The sequence below is a fragment of the Elephas maximus genome, chromosome 25 (genome assembly GCF_024166365.1).
Source record: "Elephas maximus indicus isolate mEleMax1 chromosome 25, mEleMax1 primary haplotype, whole genome shotgun sequence".
Classification (NCBI taxonomy): domain Eukaryota; kingdom Metazoa; phylum Chordata; class Mammalia; order Proboscidea; family Elephantidae; genus Elephas; species Elephas maximus.
In genome coordinates this window covers 35,814,898-35,829,954 of record NC_064843.1, presented here as the reverse complement: position 1 = coordinate 35,829,954, position 15,057 = coordinate 35,814,898, and the positions used below count along the sequence as shown (strand labels likewise).

Genomic DNA, 15,057 nt, shown 5'->3' with positions numbered 1-15,057 from the left:
CGTGGCGGCGGCGGTGGCGGCTCCAAGATGGCGCAGACTATCTTCGAAGCCCTGGAGGGTGAGTCGCAACGGGGCTGCGGGAGGCGGCTGTTCCGCGCCGCGCCCCTCCCGCCGCATCTTCCCAGCGCCGGGCCAAGGCGCGCGGTCGCCGCGGGGCGGAGGGCGCTGGGGCCAGAATAGCCGCGGGGCGGGAGGGGCGGTCGGGAACAGCCGCGAGAGGAGCGGCCGGCGGGGGGGGGGGCAGCGGGACCGGAACAGCCCTGGGAGCCGAGGCGCGGCGGGGGGGCACCGGGACCGGAACAGCCCTGGGAGCCGAGGCGCGGCGGGGGGGCACCGGGACCGGAACAGCCCTGGGAGCCGAGGCGCGGCGGGGGGGCACCGGGACCGGAACAGCCCTGGGAGCCGAGGCGCGGCGAGGGGGGGCACCGAGACCGGAACAGCCGCGGGAGCAGCGGCCGGCGGGGGGGGCACCGGGGCCGGAACAGCCCTGGGAGCCGAGGCGCGGCGCGGGGGCACCGAGACCGGAACAGCCTTGGGAGCCGGGGCGCGGCGGGGGGGCACCGGGGCCGGAACAGCCCTGGGAGCCGAGGCGCGGCGGGGGGGCACCGGGGCCGGAACAGCCCTGGGAGCCGAGGCGCGGCGGGGGGGCACCGAGACCGGAACAGCCCTGGGAGCCGGGGCGCGGCGGGGGGGCACCGGGGCCGGAACAGCCCAGGGAGCCGAGGCGCGGCGGGGGGGCACCGGGGCCGGAACAGCCTTCGGAGCCGAGGCGCGGCGGGGGGGCACCGAGGCCGGAACAGCCGCAGTCTCCGGGGCCTCGGCCCGGCATGGAAGCGGGGGTTTCTGGAGGGAACAGCCGAGGGGTGGGAATGGGAGGAGGTGGGACGTGCCCGGGGCGGGGGGCAGGCTGGGCGTGGAACAACCGAGTCGTTGGAGGCCGCTCCCAGGGCCGGGGACCCGGAAGGGCTGCACTGAGCTGGGCGGTGGTGCAGGAGCAGCTGCGGGCTGGGGGAAGGTTGGTGACCGGCGCATCTGCGCTGGGCGCCCTCACCTCGACTGACTTCTGTTGAGCGCCAACTGTATACCCCATAATGGGGTGCACTCAAATTAAGACCAGGAAAGATAGGTGTCGCTTGTGCCCACACGGTGGTCCAGACCCAAACCAGCAAACTCTGGGCTCCGATTAATCATATCAAGCTCTGCAAGGTCCTGGGATGGGGTGGCCCTCAGGCTCAGAGAACTGTGGGCCCTGGAGGCCGCAAACACGGAGTGCCTGCGTGCGCCTGCTGCGCCTTAGGGAGGAAGGGCAGCCTTAGCGACTTCAGAGGCACAGGGCAGACCTGGGAGGAAGACAGACACAGTGTTCTTAGAATGGTGTGATAACACGAGCACACAGATTGTTAGAGTACAAAAAAAGAAAAACCGTTGCCGTCGAGTCTTCCAGTGAGCCTACAGGACAGAGTAGAACTGCCCCATAGGGTTTCCAAGGAGCGGCTGCTGGATTCAAACTGCTGCCCTTTTGCTCAGCAGCCGAGCTCTTAACCACTGTGCCATCACTCTCCGAAAGTGGGCTGGATTGGCATTTTGTGGCCAAGCTTTTGAGTCCAGCAACTCCCTATGAGATCTCAGCCACATCTCTTCATTTCTTGGAGGATCAGAGTTCTCACCGTGAAATGGGGGAGGGGTAACCCCAGTTTCTGGGACTCTTCACTGAGCCAGGCACAGCTCCTGTCCCAGTCTGGCGGGGGAAGAGAGGAATGATAGAACAAGCAATTATAAAAGTTCACAAAACCCAAACCAAACCGTCACTGTGGAGTTGATCCAGACTCACGGTGACTTCATGTGTACAGAGTAGAACACTGTTCCACGGGGTTTTCAAGGCTGTGATCTTTCCGAAGCTGATTGCCGGGCCTGTCTTGCCAGGCACCTCCTGGTGGGTTTGAACCGCAAACTTTTTGGTTTCTAGTGGAGTGCTATGGCTGCTAACCAAAGGGTTAGCAGTTCAGATCCGCCAGGTGCTCCTTGGAAACTCGATGGAGGCAGTTCTACTCTGTCCTATAGGGTCGCTATGAGTCGGAATCGACTCGATGGCACTGGGTTTTTTTTCTTTTTTTAGAGGAGTGCGAACTGTTTGCGCCACCTAGCGATCATAGAGATTATAGAATTAAAAAAAAACAGTAAAAGGTAACTTCAGCTGGTGCTCAGTGCTGCGGATAAGCAGAAGGGGACAGGAGCTGGTTGAATGGACATGGGAAATAGGGTGGAAAGGAAGAGTGTGCTGTCACATTATAGGGAGAGCAACTAGGGTCACATAGCAATGTATGTATAAGTTTTAGTACATTTAATCTGAGTTTGTATTGTAAACTCTGAGTTAAAGCACAATTTAAAAAAGAAAAAAATAAAATAAGCAGGGGGGTGGGGTAGTACGTGGAGGGCCAGAGTCAGTGGTGGTTCCCTCTGGGGAGGGCAGCAAGATGGGATGAGGCTTGCTTTCTCTTTACACTCCCTGGACGTCTTCATTATTTGAATTTTTTTCTGCAAGAATGTGTTTGCATATTGAGTAATGAGGAAATTAAAAAGAAAAATCAGTTCCCAGGACAATAGGATGCGTTCTAGGCTTGGGGCAGGGGGAGCAGGGCTGTGGGAGTCCGGAGATGACCGGGAGAGGAAGGGGATCAGAATGACCCAGGCAGAGGGAACTGTGGTTTCAAAGGCCTAGGGAGAGAGAGAGGGGTCTCCTAGGATTCAGGGAAGTGTGGTATGGATGAGCAGTGAGAGATTAGGCCTCCAAACATTTGATGAGGCTTCTGACTTTTATCATGGGATCACCATGGAGCTAAGGAAGGGTTTTCAGCAGGGGAGCAACATTATCTGATATATGTTTATGAAGTTCACCCTTGCTGATCCAGGAACAGACTGGAGGGAGTCTGGAAGGCACGGGCGAGGTGAGTGAGGAGGCTGTTGCAATCATCCAGGTGAGAAATGAGGTGGCCTGGGCTAGGGGGACAGCTGTGGGGGTGGAGAGAAGATGGATTTGAGAGACATTTGGTAGGCAGAATAGGCCAGCCTTGCTGAAGGACTAGAAATGAGGGAGTTGGGGGATGTGGCAGGGTGGACAGTTGGTGCCCCGTTCTTGTTGAGGAGTCTTGGAGGAGGAATGAATTTAGAGGTGGGGGATGACACATTTAGTTGAGTTCAGTTCTACACAGACTGTATTTTTTTTAAAGTTTTAACTTTGAAATAACTATAGATTCATATGCGATTAAAAGAAATACTACAAAGAGATTCTATGTATCCTTTACCCACTCCTTCCCCCCGCATGATGCATCTATAACACTTATCTTGCAAAACCATAGTGCAATAGCATAACCAGGATACTGGCATTGAGTACAGTCAACGTAAAAAACAGTTCTGTCGCTACAAGGTGTTGCCCTTTTGTAGCTATACCCAACTCTTTATCTCCTTCCCTGGCATGACCTGACCTCTGGCAACCACTAATCTGTCCTCTATTTCTAAAATTTTGTCACTTTAAGAATGTTATGTACATGCAATCATACACTATATAAGCTTTTTATTTTTTAAATTTTTTTTGGTAAAGTATATGTAACAGAACATTTGCCTTGTAAACATTTTTAAGTATATAATTCAAAGACATTAATTACATTCACCATGTTGTGCAGTCATTGCCACTATCCATTTCCAGTGTTTTTCGTCTCCCAGAAACTCAGCAGCCCTTAATAACCCACCATCACCACCTTCCTCTGGTAACCACTAATAAACATCAGCTTCTATGAATTTGTCTATTCTAGATATTTTGTTTAAGTAGGATCATGTAATATTTGTCCTTTTGCATCTATTTCACCGAGCATAATATTTTCAAGGTTTATACATTTTAGCATGTATCAGAGCTTCATTTCTCTTTGTAGCTAAATACTGTTTCATTGTATAGATATATTACATTTTGTTTACTCGTTTGTCTATTGATGGACACTGAGGTTGTTTCCACCTTTAGGCTGTTGTGAATAATGATGCAATGAACAATGTTATATAAGTATTTGTTTGATTCCCTACTTTCATTTATTTTGATTATATAGCTAGAAGTGGAATTGCGGGGCCATATAGTAATTCATAGGGTCGCTATGAGTGGGAATCGACTCAACGGCACTGGGTTTTTTTGTTTTTATAGTAATTTAATGTTTAACCTTTTGAGGAACTTCCAAGCTGTTCTCCACAACAGCTGCAGCACTTTGCACTTCCACCGACAATGGATGAGGGTTCCAATTTCTGCACATCCTCACCAACACTTATTTTCCATTTTTCTGATACTAGCCATCTAGTGGGTATGAAGTGGCATCTCACTGTGGTTTTGATTTGCTTTTCCCCAATGGCTGGTGCTAAGGAGCCTGATGGCACAGTGGTTAAGCACTTGGCTGCTAACCAGAAGGTCTGGGGTTGGAACCCACCAGCTGCTCTGTGGGAGAAGGATATGGCTTCTGTAAAGATTATTGCCTTGGAAACCCTATGGGACGGTTCTACTCTGCCTTGTAGGATTGCTATGAGTTGGAATTGAATCTACAGCAATTTTTTTTTTTTTTAACGACTGATGATGTTGAGGCAGGAGAAAGATGTGGCAGTCTGCTTCCCTAAGGATTTACAGCCTTGGAAACCTTATGGAGCAGTTCTACTCTGCCCTGCAGGGTTGCTATGAGTCAGAATTGTCTCAATGGCAATGACCTTGAGAGAATCATACAGTATATAACCTTTTGAAATAGACTGTTTTCATTCAGCATATTCCCTGAAGATTCACCCAAGTTGTGTATATCGAGATTTTTTTTTCCCCTTCTTTTTATTGCTGAGTTGTATCCCGTGATGTAGACATACCAGAGTTTGTTTAACTGTTCACCTGTTAAAGGACATCTGGGTTGTTTCAAGCATTTGGCTGTTACCAATAAAGCTGCTAAGAATATCTGTGTACAAATTTTTGTGCAGATGGAAGTTTTCATTTCTTGGGGATAAATGCCCAGAATTTCAGTTACTGGGTTTTATGGTAATTATGTGTTTAGTTTTATAAGACACTGCTAAACTGTGTTTCTAAGTGGCTGTACCATTTTACGTTCCCACCAGCAATGTATGAGTGATACAGTTTTTCCACATCCTTGCCAGGATTTGGTGTTATCACTGCTTTTTATTTTAGCTATTCTGATACGTGTATAGTGATACCTCATTATTTTAATTTATATTTCCCTAACAGCTAATGATGTTAAACATCTTTTCGTGTGTATGTTTTCTTTGGTGAAACGTCTGTTCTTGTCTTTTGCCCATTTTTTAGTTGGATTTCTTTTTTTTAATGGTTGAGTTGTGAGAGTTCTTTATATATTCTAGATACTAGTCCTTTGTCAGGTAAGTAGTTTGCAACTATTTTCTCCTGGTCTGTAGCTTGTGTTTTCATCCTCTAGACAGGTAGGCACATCTTGAGGTCCCTGAGGCCCACCTTAGTGAAGATGGGACCAAGTAGTTTGATGTTTGGAGTGGACGGATGGGGATTGGAAGTAGAGATTTGCAGTTGTCTGTCAGTATTGCTATGCAATACATCATCTCAAAACATAGTGGCTTAAAACAACAATCGTTAATTAGCTCACGAGTCTGTGGGTCACAGGTTCAGGCTGGGCCCAACTCAGGGGTTCTTCTGCTGGTCTCACCTGACTTACTCATGCAGCTATATCAGCTGACGGGCCAGTTGGCACCTGGTTGGTCCCATATGACCTCATTCACCTATTGTGTAGCTATCTGGAGCAATAGGGGCAACTGGGCTATGTGTGTCTATCATCTAGCAGGCAAGCCCAGCCTCCTTCATGTGGTGGCTGAGTTCCAAAAGTAGCAAGCTGCAATGCACTGGCACTTTTTAAGCCTCTGCTTGTGTCATGTTTGGTAATGTTTGTTGGTCAAAGCAAGTCCCATGATGTCTTAGTAATCTAGTGCTGCTATAACAGAAATACCACAAGTGGATGGCTTTAACAAAGAGAAATTTATTCTCTCTCAGTCTAGTAGGCTAGAAGTCCAAATTCACTGCAGGCATCAGCTCCAGGAGAAGGCTTTCTCTCTCTGTTGGCTCTGGAGGAAGGTCCTTAATATCGATCTTTCCTTGGTCTGGGAGCACCTCAGCTCAGGAACCTCAGGTACAAAGGATGCTCTCTGCTCCTGGAGCTGCTTTCTTGGTGGTGTGAGGTCCCCCTCTGCTCCCTTCCCTTTCCTTTTATCTCTTATAAGATAAAATGTGGCCACACCCCAGGGAAACTCCCTTTACATTGGATCAGGGATGTGACCTTAGTAAGGGTGTAACAATCCCACCCTAATCCTCTTTAACATGAAATTATAATCCCAAAATGGAGGACAACCACACAATACTGGGAATCATGGCCCAGCCAAATTGATACACACATTTTTGGGGGATAAATTCAATCCATGACACATGGCCAGGCTCAGATTCAACGAATATAGAGTTAGACTACATTTCTCAACAAGAGTGGCAAAATTGCATTGCAAAGGGGCGAATGCACTGGGAAAAGAGGAATTTTTGGCCATTTTTTGTTGTCTACCACAATGTCGCCAGTATAACAAGACTGCGTCTTACATACTTTGGACATGTTGCCAGGAGGGATCAGTCCCTGGAGAAGGACATCATGCTTGGCAGGGTATAGGGTCAGCAGAAAAGAAGAAGACCCTCAACGAGGTGGATTGACACAGTGGCTGCAACAATCAGCTCAAGCATAACAAGGATTGTAAGGATGGCGCAGGACGGGGCAGTGTTTCGTTTTGTTGTGCTTGGGGTTGCTATGAGTCGGAACTGACTCGACGGCAACTAACACCACCACCACAATGTCACTGTATCCAGTCACCTTTTTAGATCCTGAAGAAACTGACTACTCCCTGAAAAATGCTCACATTCTCACAATTTTTTATAAAATGGTAGAAGATATACAGAAGCTCATTTAGGGGGCATAAACCCCAGGTTAGGGACTCCGGATATTGAAGGGAACTAGACTGGGAGTGAGTGGGGCTGCCCAGGGAGAATATAAGAGGGAAAGGAGAGAGAGTTCAGACAGAGGAGTGCCTAGAAATAGAAATATTTAGAATGTGGACAAGACGAAAGAGTGCAGGAGGCTCAGAAGCAATGACCAGAAAGATAGAGAAGACCCAGGGAGGGTGGCATCCTAGAGACGGAGAAGGGACTTTCAAAGAGTGTCTGATGCTGCCCAAAGGTCTTTGGTGATGTGGGGAAAGTGGCTCTGGTGGAATGGTGTGAGACCTAAGCCCCACTGAAGTGGATGGAGGAGAAATGGGTGATGAGCAGAGGAGATGGAGGGTGTAGACAATCCTCATGGGATGCTTGATGTTGAAGGGAGGAGAGATGGGAACATGGGTGTGAGGGAGGGGATTCTGGAGAGACCTGAGCATGTGCAGCTGTTCATGGGAAGGAGAGGTTGAAGGCACAGTGTGGGGAGAGGGGCTCATTTGTGGGGAGTGGTTTTTGGTGGCAGGAGGCTAAGGAGCCTCCCAGTTAGGAAGCTGGAGGAGGCATCTAGATAAGAGCTGGTGAGGTGGGAGGCAGAGCATTGGCTGTGGGAGGAGAGGGAGGCATGCTCTGGGTTGTTTGGAAGGGAGGCAACTTAGATGTGAAGAGGCCTTTGACATGGCTGGCTAGTGTATTACTGTGACCCTTGACAGTGATAAACGATGGGAAAACATGGAAGAAGTCAGCTTCTCAAGAGTCCTCCAAACAAATTCAGATTATGCTGTTTATTGAGGAAAAGAAAAGACAAGAAAACCTTGGAAAACAAGGATGCCTGGTGTAAGCGGACTTGTGGGATTTGTGGGTATGGATGGAGACTTGGAAACATGATTTCTGGAGGGACTGTATCTCCTTCAGTTACATCAGCCATGAGTAAGAGAGAAGCCCAACGCAGCAGTGGCGTAAGCGGACCAGATGTTAGTTCTCTCATGAAAGTCCTGAAGAAGGTAGTCTAGGGCTCTGAGGATGGTTCTGATCTACAAGGTTCTCAGAGGCCCAGGATCTTTCCAGCTTTGTACTCTGCAATCTCCACGGGGTGGCCCAGGTCCTCATGGTCCGGGATGGTGGCTTGAATTCCTGCCATCATATTCTTGTTCTAGGAGGCAGAATGGTGGTTAGGACAAAGAAGAGGGTCATGTACTATGCAGCTTTTTTTTTTTTTTTTTTAATAATTTTTATTGTGCTTTAAGTGAAAGTTTACAAATCAAGTCAGTCTCTCACACAAAAATGCATATACACCTTGCTACACACTCCCAATTACTCTCCCCCTAATGAGACAGCCCGCTCTCTCCCTCCACTCTCTCTTTTCGCCAGCTTCTAACCCCCTCCGCCCTCTCATCTCCCCTCTAGGCAGGAGATGCCAACATAGTCTCAAGTGTCCACCTGATCCAAGAAGCTCACTCCTCACCAGCACCCCTCTCCAACCCATTGTCCAGTCCAATCCATGTCTGAAGAGTTGGCTCCGGGAATTGTTCCTGTCCTGGGCCAACAGGAGGTCTGGGGGCCATGACCACCGGGGTCCTTCCAGTCTCAGTCAGACCACCAATTCTGGTCCTATGAGAATTTGGGGTCTGCATCTCACTGCTCTCCTGCTCCCTCAGAGGTTCTCTGTTGTGTTCCCTGTCAGGGCAGTCATCAGTTGTAGCTGGGCACCATCTAGTTCTTATTTCTAGCTTTTTAAGGAAGTGTCAAATCGATTTCCAAAGTGGTTGTACCATTTTACATTCCCACCAGCAGTGTATAAGTGTTCCAATCTCTCGACAGCCTCTCCAACATTTATTATTTTGTGTTTTTGGATTAATAGCAGCCTTGTTGGGGTGAGATGGAATCTCATTGTAGTTTTGATCTGCATTTCTCTAATGGCTAATGATCGTGAACATTTCCTCATATATCTGTTAGCTACCTGAATATCTTCAGTGAAGTGTCTATTCATATCTTTTGCCCATTTTTTAATTGGGTTATTTGAGTTTTTGCAGTATCAGGTAGATTTTAGAGATCAGGTGCTGATCAGAAATGTCATAGCTAAAAACTTTTTCCCAGTCTGTAGGTAGCCTTTTTACTCTTTTGGTGAAGTCTTTGGATGAGCATAGGTCTTTGATTTTTAGGAGCTCCGAGCTATCTAGTTTTTCTTCTACGTTCTTTATAATGTTTTGTATACTGTTTATGCCTTGCATTAGGGCTCCTAACATTGTCCCTATTTTTTCTTCCATGATCTTTATCGTTTTAGATTTTATATTTAGGTATTTAATCCATTTTGAGTTAGTTTTTGTGCATGGAATGAGGTATGGGTCTTGTTTCATTTTTCTGCAGATGGATATCCAGTTATGCCAGCACCATTTGTTAAAAAGACTGTCTTTTCACCATTTAACTGTTTTGGGGCCTTTGTCAAATATCAACTGCTCATATGTGGATGGATTTATTTCTGGATTCTCGATTCTGTTCCATTGGTCCATGTATCCGTTGTTGTATCAGTACCAGGCTGTTTTGACTACTGTGGTGGTATAATAGGTTCTAAAATCAGGTAAAGTAAGGCCTCCCATTTTGTTCTTCTTTTTCAGTAATGCCTTATTTATCCGGGGCCTCTTTCCCTTCCATATGAAATTGGTGATTTGTTTCACCATCTCATTAAAGAATGTTCTTGGGATTTGGATCGGAATTGCATTAAATGTATAGATCGCTTTTGCTAGAATAGATATTTTTATAATGTTACGTCTTCCCATCCACAAGCAAGGTATGTTCTTCCACTTATGTAAGTCTCTTTTGGTTTCTTGCAGAAGTGTACTGTTGTTTTCTTTGTATAAGTCTTTTACATCTCTGGTAAGATTTATTCCTGAGTATTTTATCTTCTTGGGGGCTACTGTAAATGGCATTGATTCGGTGATTTCCTCTTTGATGTTCTTTTTGTTGGTTTAGAGGAATCCAACTGATTTTTGTATGTTTATCTTGTATCCCGATACTCTGCTGAACTCTTCTATTAGTTTCAGTTGTTTTCTTGAGGATTCCTTAGGGTTTTCTGTGTATAAGATCATGTCATCTGCAAATAGAGATACTTTCACTTCTTCCTTGCCAATCTGGATGCACTTTATTTCTTTATCTAGCCTAATTGCTCTGGCTAGGACTTCCAGCACAATGTTGAATAAGAGTGGTGATAAAGGGCATCCTTGTCTGGTACCTGATCTCAGTGGGAATGTTTTTAGGCTCTCTCCATTTCTGGTGATGTTGGCCGTTGGCTTTGAATAAATGCCCTTTATTATGTTGAGGAATTTTCCTTATATTCCTATTTTGCTGAGAGTTTTTATCATGAATGAGTGTTGAACTTTGTCAAATGTCTTTTCTACATCAATTGATAAAATCATGTAATTCTTGCCTTTTGTTTTATTTATGTGGTGGGTTACATTAATTGTTTTTCTAATGTTGAACTATCCTTGCATACCTGGTATGAATCCCACTTGGTCATGGTGAATTCTTTTGTTGATACGTTGTTGAATTCTATTGGCTAGAATTTTGTTGAGGATTTTTGCCTCTACATTCATGGGGGATATAGGTCTATAATTTTCTTTTCTTGTGGTGTCTTTACCTGGTTTTGGTATCAGGGAGATGGTGGCTTCATAGAATGAGTTTGGTAGTATTCCGTCCTTTTTTATGCTCTGAAATACCTTTAGTAGTAGTGGTGTTAACTCTTCTCTGAAAGTTTGGTAGAACTCTGCAGTGAAGCCGTCCGGGCCAGGGCTTTTTTTTGTTGGGAGTTTTTTGATTACCTTTTCAATCTCTTCTTTTGTTATGGGTCTATTTAGTTGTTCCACCTCTGTTTGTGTTAGTTTAGGTAGGTAGTGTGTTTCTAGGAATGCATCCATTTCTTCTAGGTTTTCAAATTTATTTGAGTATAGTTTTTCACAGTAATTTGATATGATTCTTTTAATTTCAGTTGGGTCTGTTGTAATATCACCCATCTCATTTCTTATTCGGGTTATTTGCTTCCTCTCCTGCTTTTCTTTTGTCGGTTTGGCCAATGGTTTATCAATTTTGTTGATTTTTTTCAGAGAACCAGCTTTTAGTCTTGTTAATTCTTTCAATTGTTTTTCTGCTTTCTATTTCATTTAGTTCAGCTCTAACTGTTATTATTTGGTTTCTTCTGGTGCCTGAGGGTTTCTTTTGTTGCTCTCTTTCTATTTGTTCAAGTTGTAGGGATAATTCTTTGATTTTGGCACTTTCTTCTTTTTGGATGTGTGCATTTATTGATATAAATTGACCCCTGAGCATGGCTTTCACTATGTCCCAAAGGTTCAGATAGGAACTGTTTTCATTCTCATTGGATTCTATGAATTTCTTTATTCCATCCTTAATGTCTTCTATAATCCAGTCTTTTTTGAGCAGGGTATTGTTCAGTTTCCAAGTATTTGATTTCTTTTTCCTGCTTTTTCTGTTATTGATTTCCACTTTTATGCCTTATGGTCAGAGAAGATGCTTTTTAATATTTCAGTGTTTTGGATTCTGCTAAGGCTTGCTTTATGACCTAATATTTGGTCTATTCGAGAGAATATTTCATGTGCACTAAAAAGAAATTCTAGTTGGGTGCTGTTGGGTGGAGTGTTCTGTATATGTCTACGAGGTCAAGTTGGTTGATTGTGGCATTTAGATCTTCCGTGTCTTTATCGAGCATCTTTCTGGATGTCCTGTCCTTCACTGAAAGTGGTGTGTTGAGATCTCCTATTATTATTGTAGAGCTGTCTATCTCACTTTTCAATGCTGACAGAGTTTGTTTTATGTATATTGCAGCCCTGTCATTGGGTGCATAAATATTTAATATGGTTATATCTTCTTGGTATATTGTCCTTTTAGTCAATATATAGTGTCCTTCCTTATCCTTTATGATGGATTTAACTTGGAAGTCTATTTTATCAGGAATTAATATTGCCACTCCTGCTCTTTTTTGATTGTTGTTTGCTTGATACATTTTTTTCCATCCTTTGAGTTTTAGTTTGTTTGTGTCTCCAAGTCTAAGGTGTGTCTCTTGTATGCAGCATATAGATGGATCTTGTTTTTTAATCCATTCTGCCGCTCTCTATCTCTTTATTGATGCATTTAGTCCATTTACATTCAGGGTAATTATGGATAGATATGAATTTATTGCTATCATTTTGATGTCTTTGTGTGTTGACAGTTTCTTTTTCCCACTTGATTTTATGTGCTGAGTAGATTTTCTTTATATATTGTCCTTTCCTCATATTTGTGGTTGATTTTGTTTCTGCTGAGTCTGTATTTTTCCGTTGTATTTTATTTTGATGAGTAGGATAGTGTGTCTCCTTTGTGGTTACCTTATTATTTACCCCTATTTTTCTAAACTTAAAACTAACTTTTATTTCTTTGTATCGCTGTATCTTCCTCTCCATATGGAAAGTGTATGATTACATTTCTTAGTCCCTCTTTATTATTTTAATGTTGTCTTCTTTTATATAATAACATCGCTGTTACCCTGTGTTGGGCTTTTTTTTTTTTTTTTTAATCTTGCTTTGTTTTTCGGATTTGCCTGTTTGGGTTGACTTCTGGTTGCTCTGCCCAGTGTTCTAGTCTTGGTTTGATACCTGATATTATTGATTTTCTAACCAAAGAACTCCCTTTAGTATTTCTTGTAGTTCTGGTTTGGTTTTTATGAATTCCCTCAACTTGTGTTTATCTGGAAATGTCTTAATTTCACCTTCATATTTAAGAGACAGTTTTGATGGATATACGATTCTTGGCAGGCAATTTTTTTCCTTCAGTTTTTTTCATATGTCATCCGAATGCCTTCTTGCCTGCATGGTTTCTGCTGAGTCGTCCGAGCTTATTCTTATTGGGTCTCCTCTGTAGGTGACTTTTTGTTTATCCCTCACTGCTCTTATAATTGTCTCTTTATCTTTGGTTTTGGCAAGTTTGGTTATAATATGTCTTGGTGACTTTCTTTTAACATCTACCTTATGTGGAGTTCAATGTGCATCTTGGATAAATATCTTCTCATCTTTCATAATATCAGGGAAGTTTTCTGCCAACAAATCTTCAAACAATTTTCTGTTATCCTTCCCTGTTTGGTACTCCAATCACTCGTAGGTTATTTCTCTTGATAGAGTCCCACATGATTCTTAAGGTTTCTTCATTTTTTTAAATTCTTCTATCTGGTTTTTCTTCAAATATATTAGTGCCAGGTGATTTATCTTCGAGTTCAGAAATTCTAGCTTCTACTTGCTCAGTTCTGCTCCTCTGACATTCTATTGAGTTATCTAATTCTGTAATTTTATTGTTCATCTTCTGAATTTCTGATTGCTGTCTCTGTATGGATTTTTCCAGATTATTAAACTTTTCACTATGTTCCTGAATAATCTTTCTAATTTCTTCAGTTGCTTCATCTGTGTGTTCCTTGGCTTGTTCTGCGTATTGCCTCATTTCCTTCCTGATGTCTTGAAGGGTTCTGTATATTAAACTTTTGTTTTCTGCATCTGGTAATTCCAGGAATGCACTTACATCTAGAAGATCCCTGGATTTTTTGTTTTGAGAGCCTACTGAGGTGATCATGGTCTCTTTCTTTATGTGATTTGATATTGACTGTTGTCTCCGAGCCATCTAGAAGTTATTGTATTAGTTTATGCTTGCTTACTGTGTCATAGCTGCTTGCTTTGTTTTGTTTTGGTATACCCCTGTGGGTTGCTTGAGTGAGCTAGCTTGATTATTTTCGCCTTTGGAGCTCTGATGTCCTGTCCCCAGCTGGCTAGAGCTGTTATCAGGTATATCGGTCTAGGAGTCCATTCACTTTTCTTGTATGATTTCAGCTCAGGTTTCCAGGTAGCTGATATCAAGTGTGTGGTACAGGCTCTGTCCTACAGTCTTAGAGGGGCAGGGGTGATTGACGTGTATACCGGTATCTGATTGCAGCATGGGGTCACGCTCTGAACAAGGCAGGGGGTTGAGAACCAACCCCCAAGTGTCTCTGAGGAAAACGCGTCTCTGTTCCCTAGAGCGTGCTGGTGGGTGGGTTCTGCAGAGGGACCATGGGCACCCAAAGTTTTTGTTTTAAGGACTGGGAGGTACCACTTATCTTTGGACGCCTGTCAAGGGTGGCTGGGTGACCTGAGTGGAGCTACCAGTCCTTAGGTCCCTGTTGTGGGTAGGTGAGGACCTTGTTTAATAGGCAAAGCAATGTCAAACATCAAACACTCACCTCTCCACAGCACAGCTGAAATGGTTGGCGTTTGCCAACAAGGGCCTGTTCTCCCGAAATAGGCCCACACAGGTCCATGCAGAAGGGAAAGGTGCTCAAGGTCCACGGACGGTTTATGCCTGGACAGGAGCCGCTTCTGTCCTGAGCTCGCCCAGTTAATGGAGCTAGCAAATTATCTTTTCCCCCCAGTTGCAAATTTTTTCCTTCCCCAAGGCCAGGAGGATGGCTCCAGGTGCTCACCAGGGTCTCTCTCAGGCCCAGGGATTCAGCTGCTGAAGCCGGCTTGTGGGGGGCGGGGGGGTGCTGTAAAATATAGGCAGGTACTTAGCTTTTGCCGAGAGCGCCGTTCTCCTCAGGTTCCGGAGGTATGAGTGGGCTGTGTGGCTGGCTGCTTCTCCCTGAGGAAACTGCGGCTGAACGCTAGGACCAGCCTGCTGTCGCCAGCGCAGCTCCGGAAATGGTGCTTGAGGGCTCCCTGCAATTAGGTCCGGTAACTACTCTCCACTTCTGAATGGCCTCTTCCTCCCCCTTCCCCTCAGTTCGTTGTCTTAAGCTTACCTTTGATGCTCAGGGCTTACAGCTTGTGACAAACATACTTGTTTCACTTGTTTTTTTGGGTCTTTGTTGTAAAGAGGGCTCAACAGAGGTGTCTGTGTATTCCGCCATCTTGGCTCTGCCTCCCACTGTGCAGCTTTTAAGACAACTTCCCAGAAGCTGCAGTACAGCACCTCTACTGACATCCCGTTAGCCAGGACTCAGTCACCCTTTCTGCAATAAAGTATCATCTTTATTCTGGGGC

The 15,057-nt window shown here is 44.9% G+C and overlaps 1 protein-coding gene across 3 annotated transcripts in view; it reads left to right on the top strand.

Annotated features, from left to right (window-relative positions):
* Positions 1–15,057, top strand: part of ZNF341 (zinc finger protein 341) — a 63,846-nt gene continuing 48,789 nt past the window's right edge. The window contains exon 1 of one of the 3 annotated variants that reach the window (XM_049869236.1): positions 1–58. In XM_049869236.1, the coding sequence (XP_049725193.1) occupies positions 28–58 (31 nt within the window). In that variant the 5' untranslated portion in view covers positions 1–27. Of the gene's footprint in view, positions 59–13,445; positions 13,608–14,566; positions 14,744–15,057 lie in introns of those variants that run through there. The other 2 variants (XM_049869238.1, XM_049869237.1) reach the window with 2 other exon arrangements.